Below are 19734 nucleotides of genomic sequence, written 5' to 3' on the forward strand. Positions count from 1 at the left end.
TAGAATTCTATAGTATACTGTAGAATCCTATACCCAATACTGTAGTATCCCTGAATCATAAAACACGGGACGAGATGTTAAAAACTGTCCATTGTGCCAATAGATGGAATGCACTCGCATGAGATTTGCCGTGATGTTGACAGAGTGGCATGGGAGGTTTATTTCTTAGACTGGGTTAAGATGTCAATTTTGGGACACATCCTCAGTAGTGTGCCTTCGAATCAGTGGGTGTTTCGGCCTTTAATCACTAAACACTCTCATCAAAGGTGGCCAGCTAAAGGGTGATCAAGCCTTAGCTTGTGTCCCATGCCCAATTAAGATGTCCCACGGGACTATGCAAGGCAGGGGCGTCCTCTTCCCTGAGCCAGTCCTACAGCTGACCGCATACCTCATATGCCCTCCTCAAGTTGGAGGGATCTGAATTGGATTCTCAGGTGGGGGTGGGGTGGGGGGTCATGAAGTTATAGCCCAGCAAGGGTCCTTCCGTTTGATCCAGATCCACTGGCTGCCTCTTTCAGCTGCTTGAGAAACTGCTCTGACGGTCTGCCGCAGAGCCTGTCCATGGATTCCAAGTTCTTTCAGCAACCTGATGGTGGAAGAAGCCACGAATCCTCTGCATCCCACTTCAACTGGCCAGACTTTTGCATTCCAGCCACGCTGAGTTGCGTCTGCTGCCAACTCTGTGTAACGCAGTTTCTTACGCTCGTAGGCCTCTTCAACAGAGTTTTCCCACGGGACTGTGAGCTCTATGATGTACACAGCCTTTCGTGAAGGGGACCAGAGTACCATGTCTGGCCTAAGGTTGGTAGAAGCAATCTCAGGTGGAAAAATTAGTTGCTGGCCAATATCGACAAGCATCTTCCAGTCCCGGGCCATGGCTAGGTGTCCAGTTTCTGGCTTTGTAGGAGGATACTTGGGCCTTTTCTGTCCCTCCCGGATGAATGTTGTTGTTTTGACGGGATTGCTTGTTTTTGGAGGTAATGAATTGGTTGCACTCCTCTTGGTCTCAAGTGCTGCAGCCAGGCTCTTGAGGACCTGATTGTGCCTCCAGGTGTAGCGGCCTTGTGAGAGGCTGGTCTTGCAACCTGTCATTATATGCCTGAGAGTCGCTGGAGCTGGGCAGAGGGGGCAGGTCGAGTCCTCGCCATACCATTGATGTAGATTTTTTGGTGATGGAAGCACATCATAAACAGCTCTTATGATGAAGCTGATGTTGCTTGCCTCCATTTGCCAAAGCTCACTCCGGTTGATCTTTCTCCTCTCCAGGCCTTCCCACTGCGTCCATTGCCCTTGTTTAGCAAGAGAGACAGCCTTTGCACTTCTTGCAGTCTCCTCCTGTCTGCGCACCTCCTCGACCACCAGCTTCCTGCGTTCAGATGTTGTTGCCTTATGGAACGTTGGTTTGCTTGCTGCCAGGCCAAAGCCTCCTCTTCCATGCTGGATATTCCCCACAATGTCTTGGTGTCTCAGGGCTGATGTTGCTTGCTGCACAGCCTTGGATGATGTCCATTTCCGTCCAGTTTGTAGGGGAGGTGCAGCCTTGCTAATGGTCTGGTCTTTGGAGTCCTTCAATGTCATCTGAAGTCTTACTTTAGAGCACTTGTACTCCTCCGTTAGACTTGTAAGAGGTAGTTCAAGGACCCCTTTGCCATAGAGGCCGATGTTACTCAAGCATTGTGGGACACCCAGCCATTTCTTCACGTATGAGGTAATGGTTCGCTCCATCTTCTCCACTGTTGTTATTGGGACCTCATAGACGGTGAGTGGCCACATTACCCGGGGGAGAAGTCCAAACTGTAGGCACCAAAGCTTGAGCCTCCCAGGCAGTAGGGTCTTGTTGATTTTCTCAAGACCGTCGGTGATGTCCTGCCTTACTTGCTGCACTTGATCTTTATCCCGGAGGCTTTCGTTGTACCATCTACCCAGGTTCTTGATGGGTTGCTCAGACACCGTTGGTATCGGGTCATCTCCAATGCAGAACCTCACATCTTTAAGCTGTCCCTTGACTATGGAAATGCTTCGAGATTTGCTTGGCTTGATTTTCATCCGGGCCCACTTGATGTTATCCTGCAGTTTTGCAAGTAGCCGCCTGGTGCATGCTGCAGTGGTGGTCAGTGTAGTCATGTCATCCATGTATGCTCGGATAGGTGGGAGACGGAGCCCCTCCTTAGTTCTCTCACCGCCGACCACCCATCTCGATGCCCTGATGATGACTTCCATGGCCATAGTGAAGGCCAGAGGAGAAATTGTACAGCCTGCCATTATGCCTACTTCCAAGCGCTGCCATGTTGTTGTGAAGTCAGGTGTTGTGAAACACAATTGCAGGTCTTGGAAATAGGCCTTTACCAGTGTAGGGATGGGTTCTGGTACGTGGAAAAAGTTGAAGGATTCCCAGAGGAGTTCATGGGGAACTGAGCCAAAGGCATTGGCCAGGTCGAGGAAGATGACATAGAGGTCTCTCTTGTCCTTCTTAGCTGTTTGGATCTGGTGCCAAATCATACTAGTATGTTCCAGGCAACAAGAGAAACCAGGAATGCCTGCTTTCTGTACAGATGTATCAATGTACTTGTTCCTTTCCAGATAAGTGGACAGCCTCTGTGCTATTATACTGAAAAAGATCTTCCCTTCGACGTTGAGAAGGGAGATTGGTCGGAATTGACTGATGTCTGTCGCATCCTTCTCTTTCGGGATTAGCACACCACCAGCCCTTCGCCATGCGTTCTTGTAGAGCTTGTATGGTACTCCATTAGGCCCAGGAGCCGAGGCCGCTCTTGCTCTTCGGACAACGTTCTCTACTTCCCTCCATTTTGGAGGGTCAGTGTCCAGATTGAATTCTGGTGGTTGAATAGGTGGGATGTCATGTGGGATGATTATCTGCTCATGCCTTTTCATGTCCTGGTGGACCTTTTCCAGATGTTCTTCCAGTTCAGGCTTTGGAGTTTTTAGGATTCCGCACTTTTCCTTTGCGAAGAGATCTTTGACAAACTTAAAGGTTTTTTTATAGAACTGTGTTCTTGAGTGTTCCTTCTTCCTACGAAGTTGCCTTAAGTGTAGTGCTTACTATATACTTTTTTGTATACTGTAGAATTCTATACTACACACAGTACTATCCCTTGATCATGTAGCACTTACTTTAGAACTTTTAGATCGATTGAAGTGCTAGCTAGCTTTACTGCTAGCTGCTAACTTTGTTGATGCTGTTTTGATTTGAACGTGCTGTCCTTGGGAAGCTCATGCCGGGGAGAGGTCTCCCCTTGATCGTGTAGTGCTTATCCGGTGTCCTGTGTGAATTAAAGTTTTTTTTTCTCTCTCTCTCTCTCTCTCTCTCTCTCTCTCTCTCTCTCTCTCTCTCTCTCTCTCTCTCTCTCTCTCTCTCTCTCTCTCTCTCTCTCTCTCTCTCTCTCTCTCTCTCTCTCTCTCTCTCTCTCTCTCTCTCTCTCTCTCTCTCTCTCTCTCTCTCTCTCTCTCTCTCTCTCTCTCTCTCTCTCTCTCTCTCTCTCTTTTCAACTCTCTAGAGACAGCAGGAGTGGTAAAGATACTGTCAATGATCGGCTTTGAAAAGCCAACTGACATTTACTCCTGAGGCGCTGACTTGTTGCACACTCGACAACTACTGTGATTTTTATTATTTGACCATGCTGGTCATTTATGAACATTTGAACACCAGCCCTCATAGCCTGGTTCCTCTCTAGGTTTCTTCCTAGGTTCTGGCCTTTCTAGGGAGTTTTTCATAGCCACCGTGAGACATGAGGATATTACAGTTTTTTAACATCACTTTGGCACTAATTTCAGAACCTTTTTTCTAAACTAGACACAAAACTCACAAGCAATTTCCAATTGCTTGGACACAATACACATAAAGCTAAGATCATTTGTTCATTGCACTAAAATCACCTGTTCAAAATGACAACTTACCATCAAAGTATTACCATTTCAAAATGCAATTCACACATTACATCTGAGATGACTGTCTATTAATTTCATTACAATGATCCAACTATCAATTGATACAACTGCTCAAAATGATAAGCAACTGTTGCATGACTCTGAATGCAAAGTTTTATGGAAACTGATGAACAATATGACATGTTCAGATCATGAAAGTTTCAGGATAATGAGATCCACTGACACCAATTACTGTGGAACATGAACCAATTGGACTACATTATCTATGGATGTAATATTTCATCATCATTCTTTATCAGACGCTGTTTCTATGGTCCCATGTACCACTTTTCCAGGCCATGTTTTCAGATTTGACATTACTGTACACTCACCGGCCATTTTATTAGGTACACCTATCTAGTACTGGGTAGGACCCCCTTTTGCCTCCATAACAGCCTGAATTATTCACGGTGTTATACGTTAAGAGATGCCCTTCTGCACACCACTGTTTTAAATGCTGTTATTTGAGCATTTTTGGCCTTTCTGTTAGCTTGAATAAGTCTGGACATTCTCCTCTGACCTCTCTCATTAACAAGGTATTTTTCCCACAGAACTGCCGCTCACTGAATGTGTTTTGTTTATCGCACCATTCTCTGTAAACTCTAGAGACTTTAGTGCGTAAAAATCCCAGGAGGGCAGCTGTTTCTGAGATGCTGGAACCACCATGTGTGGCACCAACAATCATCCCACGATCAAAGTTGCTTAGATTACGGCGCTTGCCCGTTCTGATGTTTAGTCGAACATCAACTAAAGCGCTCTACTCTATATACTCTATATATTGAGTTGCAGGCAGTCACATGATTCACTGTTTGAAGGAGCAGGCTATTTGCGTTAACATGCAGGTGTACCTAATAAAGTAATTGCTATTCCAATACTGCCAACTCGTTACTGATGATTGATTTCACATTGTGGTACGAGAATATAGGGAAATGAGTGGTATCCACCTACAACAACATAGCGATAACACGGAGCCGGCAGGTGATCCAGGTCACAATTGAGGTCAAGCAGTGGGAGGACGTGGTCGTCAAAGGAATGGCAGGGGACAAGCACCTCTTCTGAGAGGTGGTCGTGGGCCTCGTTTAAGAGATGTGTGGGAATGTGGTAGAGGACAAGGCAGCGGCAGCAATGAAATCCGAGCAACAGTTGTAGACCATGTTGTAAATCATGGCAGGACAATGCTTGAGGCAGCTACAATGATTCAACCAAACCTCAGAAGATCAACCGTGGCCTCAATCATCAGAACTTTCCGCAATGAGAACCGGTAAGTCTTCAGCATGCACTAAACATTAGACTACTCTCAATTGTCAAATGACTGTATACTGCATGCCAATATGTACCACAGAGCACGTGATGTGACTAAATGTGTTCTCACTGTACTTTTCCTTGCAGAATTGCGACTAGGCCAAATAGGTGAGGCAGAGGCAAAATTCTGACTGACCAACAAGAGTAGGCTGTGCTCAATTTGGTTCGGGACAGAAATGATATTCGCCTTACATAAATTCGGCAGCACATCTTGGACAATGAGGACTTGGCAAACTTATGGCTTCCACATTGTTGAACAACTATTGCACGCATGCTGAAAAGGCACCAGGAGTCTCTAAAACAACTATACCATGTGCCTTTTGAAAGAAATGCAGACAGAGTGAAGCAACTGAGGACTGAGTATGTTCAGTTTCAAGATGCCTGTTATGAAAAATTCCATAAAAAGTCTACATCTACATCAGTAATTCTCTTTCCAAAATGTATTTTTAGAGGGTGATGGAGCTGGATGCTGATGAAAAGCATCCCAAATTCCTCTTTTTGGATGAGGCAGGCTTCAACCTGGCCAAGACGAGGAGAGGTCGGAATTTCATTGGCCAGCAGGCAACCATCCAAGTACCTGGACAGCGTGGGGTCAACATCACCATGTGTGCGGCTATATCGGAAGATATATTGGATCATATAATGCAGCTCTCCTTGTAACCTTCCTTGATGAGCTAAATCAGGTCTGTAGAGTTGATGGCGTGACCTATGTCATTGTGTGGGATAATGTCAGGTTTCACCATGCTCAAATGGTGCAAGCATGGTTTCAGGCCCATCCACAATTTACCATCCTGTACTTACCCCCATGCTCTCCTTTCCTTAACCCGATTAAGGAATTTTTCTCCACATGGAGGTGGAAGGTATATGATAGGCGCCCTCACAAACAAGCCACCCTTCTCCAGGCCATGGATGACGCATGCAATGACATCACGGCAGACCAGTGTCAGGCCTGGATTCGCCAGGCCCGAAGATTCTTCCCAAGATGTTTGGCTAATGAAAACATCCATTGTAGTGTGGATAAGACAAGGTTGATGGAAATATAGAAGTACAATAATCAATCCTTTGTTTTGCTTTTTACAGTAAGCCAGGTGAGGAACACTGCAGTTGACATTTTACTGTAGTTTTTTCTTTGTAGCTAATTATTTTTGCTTTGATTCAAAGATACCTATGTTGTGATTTTATTGTATTTGTATCATCAATACATTTCAGATGTTGTTCAATGATTCCACTGTCTGTAGTACTCTCTTTACTAGTCCTTTTACAGTGATGTATTTACGTGTAGAACCATAATGAAACATGTATCACATATTTTGTACTACAATATTTAATGATTGTACGAACAACTACACAGTGAAACTATCGGTATCTTGTGTGTGGGTAATCTAAATAGTATTTCATGATAAATGAGTTATTTGAACCAATGATTCTGCGAGTGCAAGGTTTCTTTAAAGATATGAATGCACAATGCAATGTTTTGGACATCCTGTGTTACAAGTGATGACCGTTTTGTGTCTAGAGTTTTAAAAAATTACCACAAGGTTCTGAAATGAGTGCCAAAGTGATTGTAAAAACTAATGTCAGTCACACTGGGCCTCAGACCAGACATATAGCAGCACAGTCATGTCTGGCGTGGCTTTCTCTTATCACACAACAAGCTGCTGAGGGTTGTTGTGTATGAACCAAGGTGATTCATCATGACAGCTGTGGAAAATCTGTGGCTCGTTTTTACAGCTTGTCCAATGGCAGCTACTGCTTCTATGACTGACCATGTATCAAATCCAAGTCTCTTGCATGCAACAAGACTGTGTTAGCCTGCTGAGCTAAAGCCAAGACATTAGGTCCAGGAGCTACTACAAGCCTCCACAGGTACAGTTGCATGTTCACTTATTGTGTGGATGCGTGCATACAGTGTGTGAATGTGTATCTCTGTGTGTATATTTATTTTACCTTTATTTAACTTGGTAAGTCAGTTAAGAACAAATTCTTATTTACAATACCTACCGGGGAACAGTTTTTACCTTATCAGCTCGGGGATTCGATCCAGCAACCTTTCAGTTACTGGCCCGACGCTCTAACCACTAAGCTACCTGCCGCCCCAAATGTATCTGAATGTGTGTATGTTTATGTGAGTGTGTGTGAATGTATGTGTACGGGAATGTGTGTTTGTATGTGAGTGTGAATTGTGTGAGTGTGACTGTGTGTGTGTGAATGTGTATGTACATATGTAAGGTGTATATGCATAGGTGTGTGTGTGAATGTTGGTGTACAGTAAGACTCACCATAACCATAAGTGGTCTCCTCCAGGGAGGTAGGAGAGGCTGGGAAGAGGTTTTTAGCAGGGCACCCGTTTGGTGAGTCCACATCCAGTCGGGGGAGGGACACTGCATTCTTGATAATGGGGGATATGGGAGGGGGTGGCGGGGACAGGTCCTTGGATCCTCCCCTGGGACGCTCTGGTGTCTTCCGAACACGCCGGAGGGTCCGAGAGAAGAACGCCCCAATCTTGTTGTCAGGGCTTGTGACAGAATCAGCATCCCCGTTTCTGTTGGTGGCCCCCCCATGGTTGCTGAGGAACGAGGTGTCCCCGAACACGTCCCCTCCGCGGCCCACGTGCATGGTATGTTGGAAGTCCCCCAGCGGCGGACTGATCATGTCCAGGGTGAGGTCCCCTTTGAAACGACGTTTCCCCTGAGAGCCGGCCACCAGGCCCTTCAGCCCAGGGATCTTCCCCAGGTTCATGGTGATGGCCAAGGGTACGGTCTTCTAAAAATGACAAAAATCCCTTTAAGTCCTCTAAAAAATGGGATGAAAATATTGTTTCAAATATCTTTGGAGAAACTGTTACTGGAGAGTTGCTTTAGAAATGCTCCCAAGGTGAATTGTGTGTCTCAAAAGTAATGATTGTGATCGTTTTGAATAGAATTTCAACATCAGGTTTTGTAGGGTCAACCTCAGTAATGGAGAAATCTATTGTATTCTCTTGTTATCATGTGCTGTTTGCAATTTCAGTCCCATTTGCTGCTGTTTGTTGTCATCCATATCGAGCTGGATTAAGTGGAGAGAAATGGAGGAGAAAAGTATGCCGTTCAGTTCCTGGAATCCGCCTCAAGTTTGAGTGTGGTCAGAGACGCTGGGCTCGACAGTTCTTTTGGGCTTTGGGTTTATAAAACATCAGCTCGGGAAGAACCCCAGTACCAGCTGCAAATATCCCTCCTGCGGTTGTACACTGGAACCATTTATTAAAATGAAGCAAAAAAAATGTATTTGACTCTCCATCTAGGAGAGGCTCAAATTCAGCTATAACAACAGTCTAGGTATTCTGAAGGGACTTTCTTTGCTAGAGATTGATTTGGTGTATTGACATAGAACCAGGTAGGGGTCTGGCAGAACACTTCCCTAACTGGAACATTCAGTTAGAAAGTAACTGGATCAGCTTTTTCTACAGACCCTGCCCTTCTGTTAGACATCAACGTTCCGGGTTCCAAAGTCCATTGTTCTGGAACTATCTAAATTTAGACCACAGTAACTCTCCTGTCGCTGCTCTCGTGAACAAATTAAACGTCAGTCTGGTTTTTCTGGGAGATTCAGGGTATTTTGATTCTCTCTCGTCCTGTGTCTTGCTACAACGTGAGGGCTAATTAATCATATCACGTCATATTTCACTGAAATACTTGTTTTATCCGTCTTTAAGAGCAGGGTAGGGACCCTCATTCAGCACTTCAAACGGATTTCACCAGCAGCAGAAACCTCGTATACAAACATGCCAAGTTTGTTCCAGCAGATAAAAACACAGGGCCAAAAGTGCACAAAATACTGACAAAAGTCAGCGAAGAAAATCACTTATCTGACTTTACACCAGTGGGTCAACGCTGGCAGGAGACGGGCAAATCATTTTCCTGTGTTCTCTTTAACCAGTGGAGTAATGGATATCGCTTTCCGAAATATTTTCATATTCTAGAGTACACTGACAAGGTCTTCTGGTTCTTTTAAGTGCTTTCCACTGCCGAGGCCCTCCCACGCGCAATAGCCTGGCTTTATTAATTACTTGGAACAGACCTCTGAATGGAATTGGGTCACAGTTAAAGCAGACTTTCAATTTGCTCCTAACTACAGTCCCAGGTTCTCTCTAGGTCTCGACTGGCTGGCGTTTTAAGAGGGGCAGCTGGGAGCAGCAGAGGGAGGAAGCACACCTCACACCACAGACCAGAGGAGAGAGAGCAGTACCAGGGGTTTACTCACCAGACTTCTATTAGGTGTGATGTTGAACCTCTAGAGAGCACTAACCAGACAGTCATAACCAGACTTCATACAGTCAGAGTTCACACCACTACCTCAACATCTCTTACTAACCCTCCTGTGTGACTGTGAGCCGCAGAGGCGAAAGCAATCATGCCCTTCTCAGCCTGTGTGTGAATATGAAGCAGACACTCCTCAGTTTCAATCATGTATTTCAAGAGGAGGAGAGGTATCTTGACCCCATCATACTTTACTAACAGAAGGGCCTGGAGCTCTGCTCTACTGTAATCCTGTTTCAGTCGGAGGATCTTTGGCCCACGCTCAGTGGGGGTCGAGTCTGTCCTTACCAGACTCGAAGGGGCTTGGAAAGAGAGAGATAGAGGGCCACTTAGTTGACCTTTGGTCTGACTCCTGCAGACACAGCTGTAGCACAGAGGTTTATCCCCACGCTCCTATATGTCTCCTATACGTCTCCTATACATCTCCTATATGTCTCCTATATGTCTCCTATATGTCTCCTATACGTCTCCTATATGTCTCCTATACAACTCCTATACGTCTCTTATATGTCTCCTATACAACTCCTATACGTCTCCTATATGTCTCCTATATGTCTCCTATACGTCTCTTATGTCTCCTATACGTCTCCTATATGTCTCCTATACGTCTCCTATATGTCCTAGCATCTCCCCCCTGCCCTGTCCTCCTCCTCCTCTCCTTCTGGTCATTTGTTTTCAGAGGTACGCATATCCAGGCATCTGAGCAGGGCTGAAACCAAACCCTGTTATGTTAAGTCTCTAAAAGGTAATACGTTTAATGCAGTAATCCGGGCGGCTGTCTGTGTTTTCAGAAGCAAAAAGGGGGGACTTCTCTGGGGATTGGTTGTGGCCTGGATTAGCCCCTAATCCCTGGATCTCTTCTTGCCCTCGTCCGACCGTCCAGACTCCCTCTTTTTGGCCTTTCTTCTCCTGGGCTCTGTCCTGGCTCTGACCTCCCTCTCTATGGGTCTGTGCTGGTTCTCTCTGGTTATCAGGATCTGGGAAGCAAACTTGGCCTCACTGAAAACATGTCGTCTGCTGTGGGAGAGATAGAGAGGGGGAGACAGGGAGTTATATATGGTAGGTCATGGTACCTGGTGCATGGGCAAGGCACACACAGGAATATAGTGAAACATAAATCATCTGGTGTTTGGAGTGCAGCTGTTACGGTCAATTTTGTGTATTCACCAAATTTTCCACTCCTTTTTCTACTCTAGTCTGTTTTCCTGCCACTACCCAAGTAGTAACTGCTACAATAGTTTCTGTTTTGACAGTAATTCAACTGGCTCAACATTTCTAAACAAATTTCAAAAAGGCCAAAATGATACAAGTGAAGTATTCAGGGGGTTTCCTGAACATCTGTGCTTTAGGCTACACCACAGACCCATCCATCCATTCCTTCACCATGTATCTGCCATGCCTGTGAGCCAAGCTGAGGCATGGTAGATGTTCACTGCCTGGCATGTGAGGTATGGTATGGTGGCGTGCCAAATGGCACCCTAGTCCCTACTTTTGAACAGAGCCCATAGGCCCATAGGCCTCTGGTCAAAAGGATTGCACTCTGTAGTGAATAGGGTTCCATTTGGGATGCACCCTAGATGTAAACCAGAGAAGCCCGGCTCTAATAGGAGTTGTGTGCGTGAACAGATTCCTGGGAGCAACATCTCTGGCCTCTCTCTCTCTCTCCATCACATCAGAGACAGACAAGGAGAACCAAACCACCTTCAGGTCTGAGACTGGCTGGCTGTGTTACTGTACTGGATCAAGTTCTCAGGGTTTGGAGAGATACACGCACAGACACACAGCTAGATCAAAAGACTGGAGAGATGCGGTTGGTGTTTATTGTCATGAATCTTGCCCTGTAGGCAGAACTGAGTGATTTCTGCTAGATGGGCAAGCGGCAAATAAAAAATTGGCTATATGGTAAAAATGTATGAAAACATAAATGTGCTTTTCTCTTCATTTAAGGTTAAGGTTAGCCATTAAGGTTAGCAGTGTGGTTCGGGTCAGGCTTAAGGTTAGGGTTAGGTTTAGGGCTCCCCCAGAACAAGATGACAAATAACACGAACCTGCTGGAGAGATACTGTACTCTCAGTTATCTCTAATTTAATTGATTGAATGAGTCAGGATTTTATACAGAATAATGACTTGTCAGGTATCCCAACCAGTGTTCATTTGACCCATCTCCTCCTTGCCAAACTCCAGTCCCTTTTTAAGTCCCTCCCTCACTAACTTAACCAGGTGAACAAACATACAAGATAAGACTGCATTTCTTCACTCCCCCTGTGACATCCAATTACCTTACATTCCTCTTAGCTGTTGCTCTATTTGAATCCAAGGAAAAGAGAGCAACACTTCTCCTAAACTAAGAAAACATTTTTGCTTCTACAACAAGCATCCATAGCTTCCTTTAATCTCTCTCCACCCCCCCTCTTTACCCTTCTCTCTCTCTCTCCAACCCCCATTCTTTACACTTCTTTCTCTCTCTCCAACCCCCACTCTTTACTCTTCTTTCTCTCTCTCCACCCCCCCCTTTACCCTTCTCTCTCTCTCTCCAACCCCCATTCTTTACACTTCTCTCTCTCTCCAACCCCCACTCTTTACTCTTCTTTCTCTCTCTCCAACCCCCCTCTTTACCCTTCTCTCTCTCTCTCACTCCTCCTGTTAATCCTTGTTTCTCTTCTCTCCAACCCCCCCTCTTTACCCTTGTTTCTCTCTCTCTCTCCAACCCCCCCCCTTTACCCTTGTTTCTCTCTCTCTCTCCAACCCCCCCCCCCCTCTACCCTTGTTTCTCTCTCTCTCTCCAACCCCCCCCTCTTTACCCTTCTCTCTCTCTCTCCAACCACCCCTCTTTACCCTTCTCTCTCTCACCAACCCCCACTCTTTACCCTTCTTTCTCTCGCCAACCCCCCTCTTTACCCTTGTTTTTCTCTCTCTCCAACTCCCGTCTTTACCCTTGTTTCTCTCTCTCTCCAACCCCCCCTCTTTACCCTTCTCTCTCTCTCTCTCAACCCCCCCTCTTTACCCTTCTCTCTCTCCAACTCCCTCTTTACCCTTCTTTCTCTCTCTCCAACCCAACCTCTTTACCCTTGTTTCTCTTCCTCCACCCCCCCCTTTACCCTTGTTTCTCTCGCTTTCAACCCCCCCCCCCTTACCTTTCTCTCTCTCTCCAACCCCCCCTCTTCACCTTTCTCTCTCTCTCCAACCCCCACTCTTTACCCTTCTTTCTCTCTCTCTCCCCAACCCCCCTCTTTACCCTTCTTTCTCTCTCTCTCCAACCCCCCTCTTTACCCTTCTTTCTCTCTCTCTCCAACCCCCCTCTTTACCCTTCTCTCTCTCTCCAACCCCCCTCTTTACCCTTCTCTCTCTCTTCCAACCCCCTTCTTTACCCTTCTCTATCTCTCCAACCCACCTCTTTACCATTCTCTCTCACTTCTCCCTCTTTACCCTTCTCTCTCTCTCTCCAACCCCCCCTCTTCACCCTCCTCTCTCTCTCTCCCCCAACCCCCCTCTTTACCCTTCTTTCTCTCTCTCTCCAACCCCCCTCTTTACCCTTCTTTCTTCTCTCTCTCCAACCCCCCTCTTTACCCTTCTTTCTCTCACTCCCTCCTTTACCCTTCTTTCTCTCTCTCCAACTCCCTCTTTACCCTTCTCTCTCTCTCTCCAACCCCCTTCTTTACCCTTCTCTATCTCTCCAACCCCCCCTCTTTACCATTCTCTCTCTCTCCAACCCCCCCCCCCCCCCTTTACCCTTCTCTCTCTCTCTCCAACCCCCACTCTTTACCCTTGTTTCTCTCTCTCTCCAACCCCCCCCCTCCCCCCGCCCCCACCACTTTATCCCTCCTTAGTCTCTCTCTCTCTCCAACCCCTCCCACCTTGACCCTAACATTCTCCTGCAGCACTCATCCTCTCTCCTCCCCTCTTCTTTCTCTCTCTCTCCACCCCCCTTACCCTTCTTCTCTCTCTCTCCCTACCCTTTCTCTCTCTCCAACCCCCCTCTTTACCCTTCTCTCTCTCTCCAACCCCCTCTTTACCCTTCTCTCTCTCTCCAACCCCCCCTCTTTACCTTCTTTCTCTCTCTCTCTCCAACCCCCTCTTTACCCTTCTCTCTTTCTCCAACCCCCCCTCTTTACCCTTCTTTCTCTCTCTCTCTCCAACCACCCCTCTTACCCTTGTTTCTCTCTCTCCACCCCCCCCTCTCTACCCTTGTTCTCTCTCTCTCTCCAACCCCCCTCTCTACCCTTGTTTCTCTCTCTCTCCAACCCCCCTCTTTACCCTTCTTTCTCTCTCTCTCCAACCCCCTCTTTACTCTTCTTTCTCTCTCCAACCCCCACTCTTTACCCTTCTCTCTCTCTCCAACCCCCACTCTTTACCCTTATCTCGCTCTCTAACCACCCCTCTTTACCCTTCTCTCTCTCTCCAACCACCCCTCTTTACTCTTCTTTCTCTCTCTCCAACCCCCACTCTTTACCCTTCTCTCTCTCTCTCCAAACCCCTTTTACCCTTCTCTCTCTCTCCAACCCCCCTCTTTACCCTTCTCTCTCTCTCTCCAACCCCCCTCTTTACCCTTCTCTCTCTCTCCAACCCCCCCTCTTTACCCTTCTTTCTCTCTCTCTCTCCAACCACCCCTCTTTACCCTTGTTTCTCTCTCTCTCCACCCCCCTCTTTACCCTTGTTTCTCTATCTCTCTCCAACCCCCCTCTTTACCCTTGTTTCTCTCTCTCTCTCCAACCCCCCTCTTTACCCTTGTTTCTCTCTCTTCTCCAACCCCCTCTTTACCCTCTTTCTCTCTCTCTCTCCCTCTTCTCCTCTCTCTCCACCCCCCTTCTTTCTTTCTCTCTCTCTCCAACCCCTCTTTCCTTCTCTCTCTCTCCAACCACCCCCTCTTTACCCTTCTCTCTCTCTCCCCACCCCTCTTTACCCTTTCTCTCTCTCTCTTTACCCTTCTCTCTCTCTCTCCAACCCCTTCTTTACCCTTCTCTATCTCTCCAACCCCCTCTTTACCATTCTCTCTCTCTCCAACCCCCCCCCCTCTTTACCCTTCTCTCTCTCTCTCTCCAACCCCCACTCTTTACCCTTGTTTCTCTCTCTCTCCAACCCCCCCCCTCTTTACCCTTGTTTCTCTCTCTCTCTCCAACCCCCCCTTTACCCTTCTTCTCTCTCTCTCCAACCCCCCTCTTTACCCTTCTTTCTGTCTCTCTCTCTCTCTCTCTCCAACCCCCCTCTTTACCTTTCTTTCTCTCTCTCTCCAACCCCCCACTTTACCCTTCTTTCTCTCTCTCTCCCAACCCCCCTCTTTACCCTTCTCTCTCTCTCCAACCCCCCTCTCTTACCCTTCTCTCTCTCTCCAACCCCCCTCTTTACCCTTCTCTCTCTCTCCAACCCCCCCTCTTTACCCTTCTTTCTCTCTCTCTCTCCAACCCCCTCTTTACCCTTCTCTCTTTCTCCAACCCCCCCCTTTACCCTTCTTTCTCTCTCTCTCTCTCCAACCACCCTCTTTACCCTTGTTTCTCTCTCTCCAACCCCTCTCTCTACCCTTGTTTCTCTCTCTCTCTCCAACCCCCCTCTCTACCCTTGTTTCTCTCTCTCTCCAACCCCCCTCTTTACCCTTCTTTCTCTCTCTCTCCAACCCCCTCTTTACTCTTCTTTCTCTCTCCAACCCCCACTCTTTACCCTTCTCTCTCTCTCCAACCCCCACTCTTTACCCTTATCTCGCTCTCTAACCACCCCTCTTTACCCTTCTCTCTCTCTCCAACCACCTCTCTTTACTCTTTTTTCTCTCTCTCCAACCCCCACTCTTTACCCTTCTCTCTCTCTCTCCAAACCCCTCTTTACCCTTCTCTCTCTCTCTCCAACCCCCCTCTTTACCCTTCTCTCTCTCTCTCCAACCCCCCTCTTTACCCTTCTCTCTCTCTCCAACCCCCCCCTCTTTACCCTTCTTTCTCTCTCTCTCTCCAACCACCCCTCTTTACCCTTGTTTCTCTCTCTCTCCAACCCCCCCTCTTTACCCTTGTTTCTCTCTCTCTCTCCAACCCCCCCTCTTTACCCTTGTTTCTCTCTCTCTCTCCAACCCCCCTCTTTACCCTTGTTTCTCTCTCTCTCTCCAACCCCCCCTCTTTACCCTTCTTTCTCTCTCTCTCTCTCTCTCTCTCTCTCTCTCTCTCTCTCTCTCTCCAACCCCCCTCTTTACCCTTCTGTCTCTATCTCTCTCCAACCCCCCTCTTTACCCTTCTTTCTCTCTCTCTCCAACCACCCCTCTTTACCTTTCTCTCTCTCTCCAACCACCCCTCTTTACCCTTCTCTCTCTCTCCAACCACCCCTCTTTACCCTTCTCTCTCTCTCCAACCACCCCTCTTTACCCTTCTCTCTCTCTCCAACCACCCCTCTTTACCCTTCTTTCTGTCTCCAACCACCCCTCTTTACCCTTCTTTCTGCCAAAGGGATCACATGGGAGGAATGTGGGGCACAGGTACAATTGGCCAGGGTTCAAATAAAGGGATCTCATTGGACAAGGCCAACTTGTAAGGAATACCTCATCATCAGATTCAGATTTTAGGTGTTTGCTCGGTCTTTTGGGTCCAATATGCACAAGTAAGACCGGCGCCTGGCTAAAACTGAAAACCAAACATCTATAGAGGCATGTGATGGTTTAAACAGGTCTACTGAATAGATCAATTATAGACCTGCCTGGTGTTGCAAGCTAAGCACCAAGAGCACATTGCTATCGAGTAACAAACATGTTACCACAGAGCCTACCCTCTCCATTGATCTGCCTGATTCCATCTAGTGTTTCATGAGTTAGCTGTGAAGCTAACAAGCTCTCCAATCAATTATATTGGGTGATCTCCCTAATGAGGTCAGAGTAATGAGACCTTTGTTTTAAGTAGTGTTGCTACCCTTGACATTTGGAGAGGCTGCATCATGAATGTGTTGATATGTCAGTTAGTGGGTCCCCCTATGCAACAGTGTAATAACAGAGGTGCCTTATTGCTATTATAAACTGATTACCAACGTAATTAGAGCAGTAAAACTAAACGTTTTGTCATACCGGTGGTATATGATCTGATATACCAGGGCTTTCAGCCAATCAGCATTCAGGGCTTGAAACACCCAGTTTATAATGCATATAATTTGTGGACAATATTGTTGATCTGATAAGACCTAAGCATAGACCTGTTATATATTGCAACACAAGCAACCCTAAAATATACTGCAGGCCAGATTATGTTTCATGACAAATGATCTATGGACAGACCCAAGACACTTTTCCCACAATAACATATGTGCATGTTAGGCTAAAGTTAGGCTACAGGACCATAGAACCGTATACATAGACTGCATACATAGTTCCAGATATAAAATATGATGACTTGATTGTGAATAGACAGTTAGGTAACATTAAACAATTTAAACAAACCAAAACAACTTTACTCCATACTTTACTTTCACTTGACACAGTGAGTCTATGGATATTTGCGAGATTACATTTATAGAAGGTTAATGAATAGCCTTCATACTTAAACAAATAGCCGAATGAAATGGTAAACTGCATAAGCAAAACAAAAAGTTGAGCGCAAAGAAAAACTTACCTGGGCAAGTAGGCTAAGAGACATTGACACAGATAGGACACGATTAAATGCCAGTAGTTTTTTTATGATAACCCACAAAATCCGTATTTATAATTCAGAATGTATCATAAAGTACTGTGTCTTCTTGTGGCCGGTCTCGTAGCTGCACAACGCAGCTAGTGCATTCAGCTTCAACAGAGTGTCGGTGAATAAGGGGCGGGCTAGTCAAAAACTGACGTGGCCATCGTCGAATCAGCAGCAGAGAACATGCAAGGGGAATATACTGTATGAACGAGCACGCTCCTCTAACTGCAAGACATATTCCAAAATATAGCCCCAATGAGCAAACGTTTTTAAGGGTTCGTTTACAGTATGATTCATCTTTATATGTCCCATCATATAGGAAAGACACTTGTACACCTGAAGCTGTAGTGGGCAGGCTACATCTCCCAAAACGAGTTATCAATTGACCTGACTATACTTACCGTTTAAAACCCTCAGGTGTCACAAGCCTGATGTAAAATTAAACCATTCTGCCCACAAACCTGTCTCTATCCTCAGTCTGTAACGTCTTAAACACCAACAGATTAATGTATTTATAGATTATATGATTTATTTATTTAATTCTTCATTCAATTTTCATGGCACAGAGTAATGAAACTGATTTCCAATATCTCTTTAGAAAGCACCACAGAGGCATCCAAAGCCCATTTTTTATTTATTTGATTTGATTTATTTCACCTTTATTTAACCAGGTAGGCCAGTTGAGAACAAGTTCTCATTTACAACTGCGACCTGGCCAAGATGAAGCAAAGCAGTGCGACAAAAACAACACAGAGTTACACATAAACAAACGTACAGTCAATAACACAAAATGAAAGAAAAATAGAAAAAAATCTATGTACAGTGTGTGCTGACCTGTTCAACGGGATACTACATCCTTATCAACAGGAAGTGTCCTCAGATGGTCTTCAAAGCATTTAATGTCCTGGCTGCTAAATAGTTAACATTCCCAGCTTCTGGCAAGGCTGTTACAGTGATGATGACACCCCCTCTTCATGTTTTACCACTTCCCCAACAACACACCCACACACAGACACACACACCAACTCCGCACAACTGTTAAAACCAAGCCAACACCCTTCCTCATCTTATCACTAACTGCAAGGGAACATCCACTCAAAAATGATCTTTTGTTATTTTTTTATTTAGTCCGCTTTTGATACAGTACCAAAAAAGTTTAGCACGTCAGCAGTTAAGTTTCAACATATTAGCCAAGAAGCAAAGTGTCACCAGTGATGTGGCTGGTGAAACATTTTCCCTTTAATAGTACCCCCTCTGTGCTGATCTATGGTCAGTTTTGCTTTTCACCTCCACATGTTTGTGGTAGTAGTCCTGAAGAACAATAAGCTGATCCTAGATCTGTTCTTAGTAACAATGTCTACCTCAAGCCTTCACTGAGGTGTCTGCCCGGCCATTGTGAAAGATTCCTGTAGAGCAGGGCATGTGAGGATGGCGGGGCTGAATGTGGTCTGTGTTGTGCTCTACTCTTGATGCCTAGGTACGTTTAAAAAAAAAAAAAATTCAGCCCAGAGTAGGGTCAGTGCAAGTCTGGCTGACACCCAACTCAAATTCCTCCTGACTCATGTCAACCATGCTAGGTCAAAGCCCTATCGATATTATGATCTTGGGACATTGTTCACTGCCGTTACATCAGCAATTTCAAGCCAACCGATTCGACTTTCCAATCTGGTTTAACACGGAATGGATGAAGGCATAGCATCAGGCAACTTTTGTCTTATTGCTATCTCACCCTTTTCCGCTCCCTCTCTCCACCTCCCTCAATGCAATTCAAGGGGCTTTATTGGCATGGGAAACATGTTAACATTGCCAAAGCAAGTGAGGTAGATATACAAAAGTGAAATAAACAATACAAATTAACAGTAAACATTACACAGACGTTTGAAAAGAATTAAGACATTACAAATGTCATATTATGTATATATACACACAGTGTTGTAACGATGTACAAATGGTTAATGTACAAAGGGGAAAATAAATAAGCATAAATATGGGTTGTATTTACAATGGTGTTTGTTCTTCACTGGTTGACCTTTTCTTGTGGCAACAGGTCACAAATCTTGCTGCTGTGATGGCACACTGTGGTATTTCACCCAGTAGATATGGGAGATTATCAAAATCTGTTTGTTTTTTTTGAATTCTTTGTGGATCTGTGTAATCTGGGGGAAATATGTGTCTCTAATATGGTCATTGTCACAGGCCAGCTCATAGCCTGTGGCAAAAATGAGGGGACACGAACAACAGGTATAGGCCAATCAAAAAGGTTATTTATGGTAAACCAAAACTAGTAACTTTAAACAAAAAGGAATGAGGTGTGAAAGTACCACAATGTAGGGTGTAAAGTGCAGGGATGCATGAATCTGTGTGTGTGAATATGACTGAGTGAAAACTACAAAGGAACAAACAAACAGGATCATACCTGGAGGAGCAGAGAGAGAGACAAGAGTGATTAGTGAAGCAGTTTAAATACCCTGAGCCCAGGTGACTCCAATCACTAACGACCCTCCTCTGCCTGCAGGAGGAACCACCCCTGCACTGCAGAGGGGCCATGACACCCCCCTCCT

The 19734-nt window shown here is 45.8% G+C and overlaps 1 protein-coding gene and 1 long non-coding RNA gene across 3 annotated transcripts in view; one reads left to right on the top strand and one right to left on the bottom strand.

The window, feature by feature from the left end:
* LOC110502880 (cdc42 effector protein 1) overlaps window positions 1-18210 on the bottom strand; it is a 21562-nt gene extending 3352 nt beyond the window's left edge. The window contains exons 1-2 of one of the 2 annotated variants that reach the window (XM_036960612.2): window positions 18008-18210; window positions 7527-10559 (exon numbers count right to left, since the gene is read on the bottom strand). In XM_036960612.2, the coding sequence (XP_036816507.1) occupies window positions 7527-7986 (460 nt within the window). In that variant the 5' untranslated portion in view covers window positions 7987-10559; window positions 18008-18210. Of the gene's footprint in view, window positions 1-7526; window positions 10560-17110; window positions 17301-18007 lie in introns of those variants that run through there. The other variant, XM_036960611.2, reaches the window with a different exon arrangement.
* Window positions 4930-6190, top strand: LOC110502881 (uncharacterized). The gene is made up of 4 exons (XR_002470387.3): window positions 4930-5206; window positions 5335-5607; window positions 5698-5930; window positions 6081-6190. It is a non-coding gene; the product is annotated as an uncharacterized LOC110502881 (long non-coding RNA).
* Window positions 18211-19734: the final 1524 nt, after the last annotated feature.

This window comes from Oncorhynchus mykiss, chromosome 23 (assembly GCF_057628025.1).
Source record: "Oncorhynchus mykiss isolate SJ-2025 chromosome 23, ASM5762802v1, whole genome shotgun sequence".
NCBI lineage: Eukaryota > Metazoa > Chordata > Actinopteri > Salmoniformes > Salmonidae > Oncorhynchus > Oncorhynchus mykiss.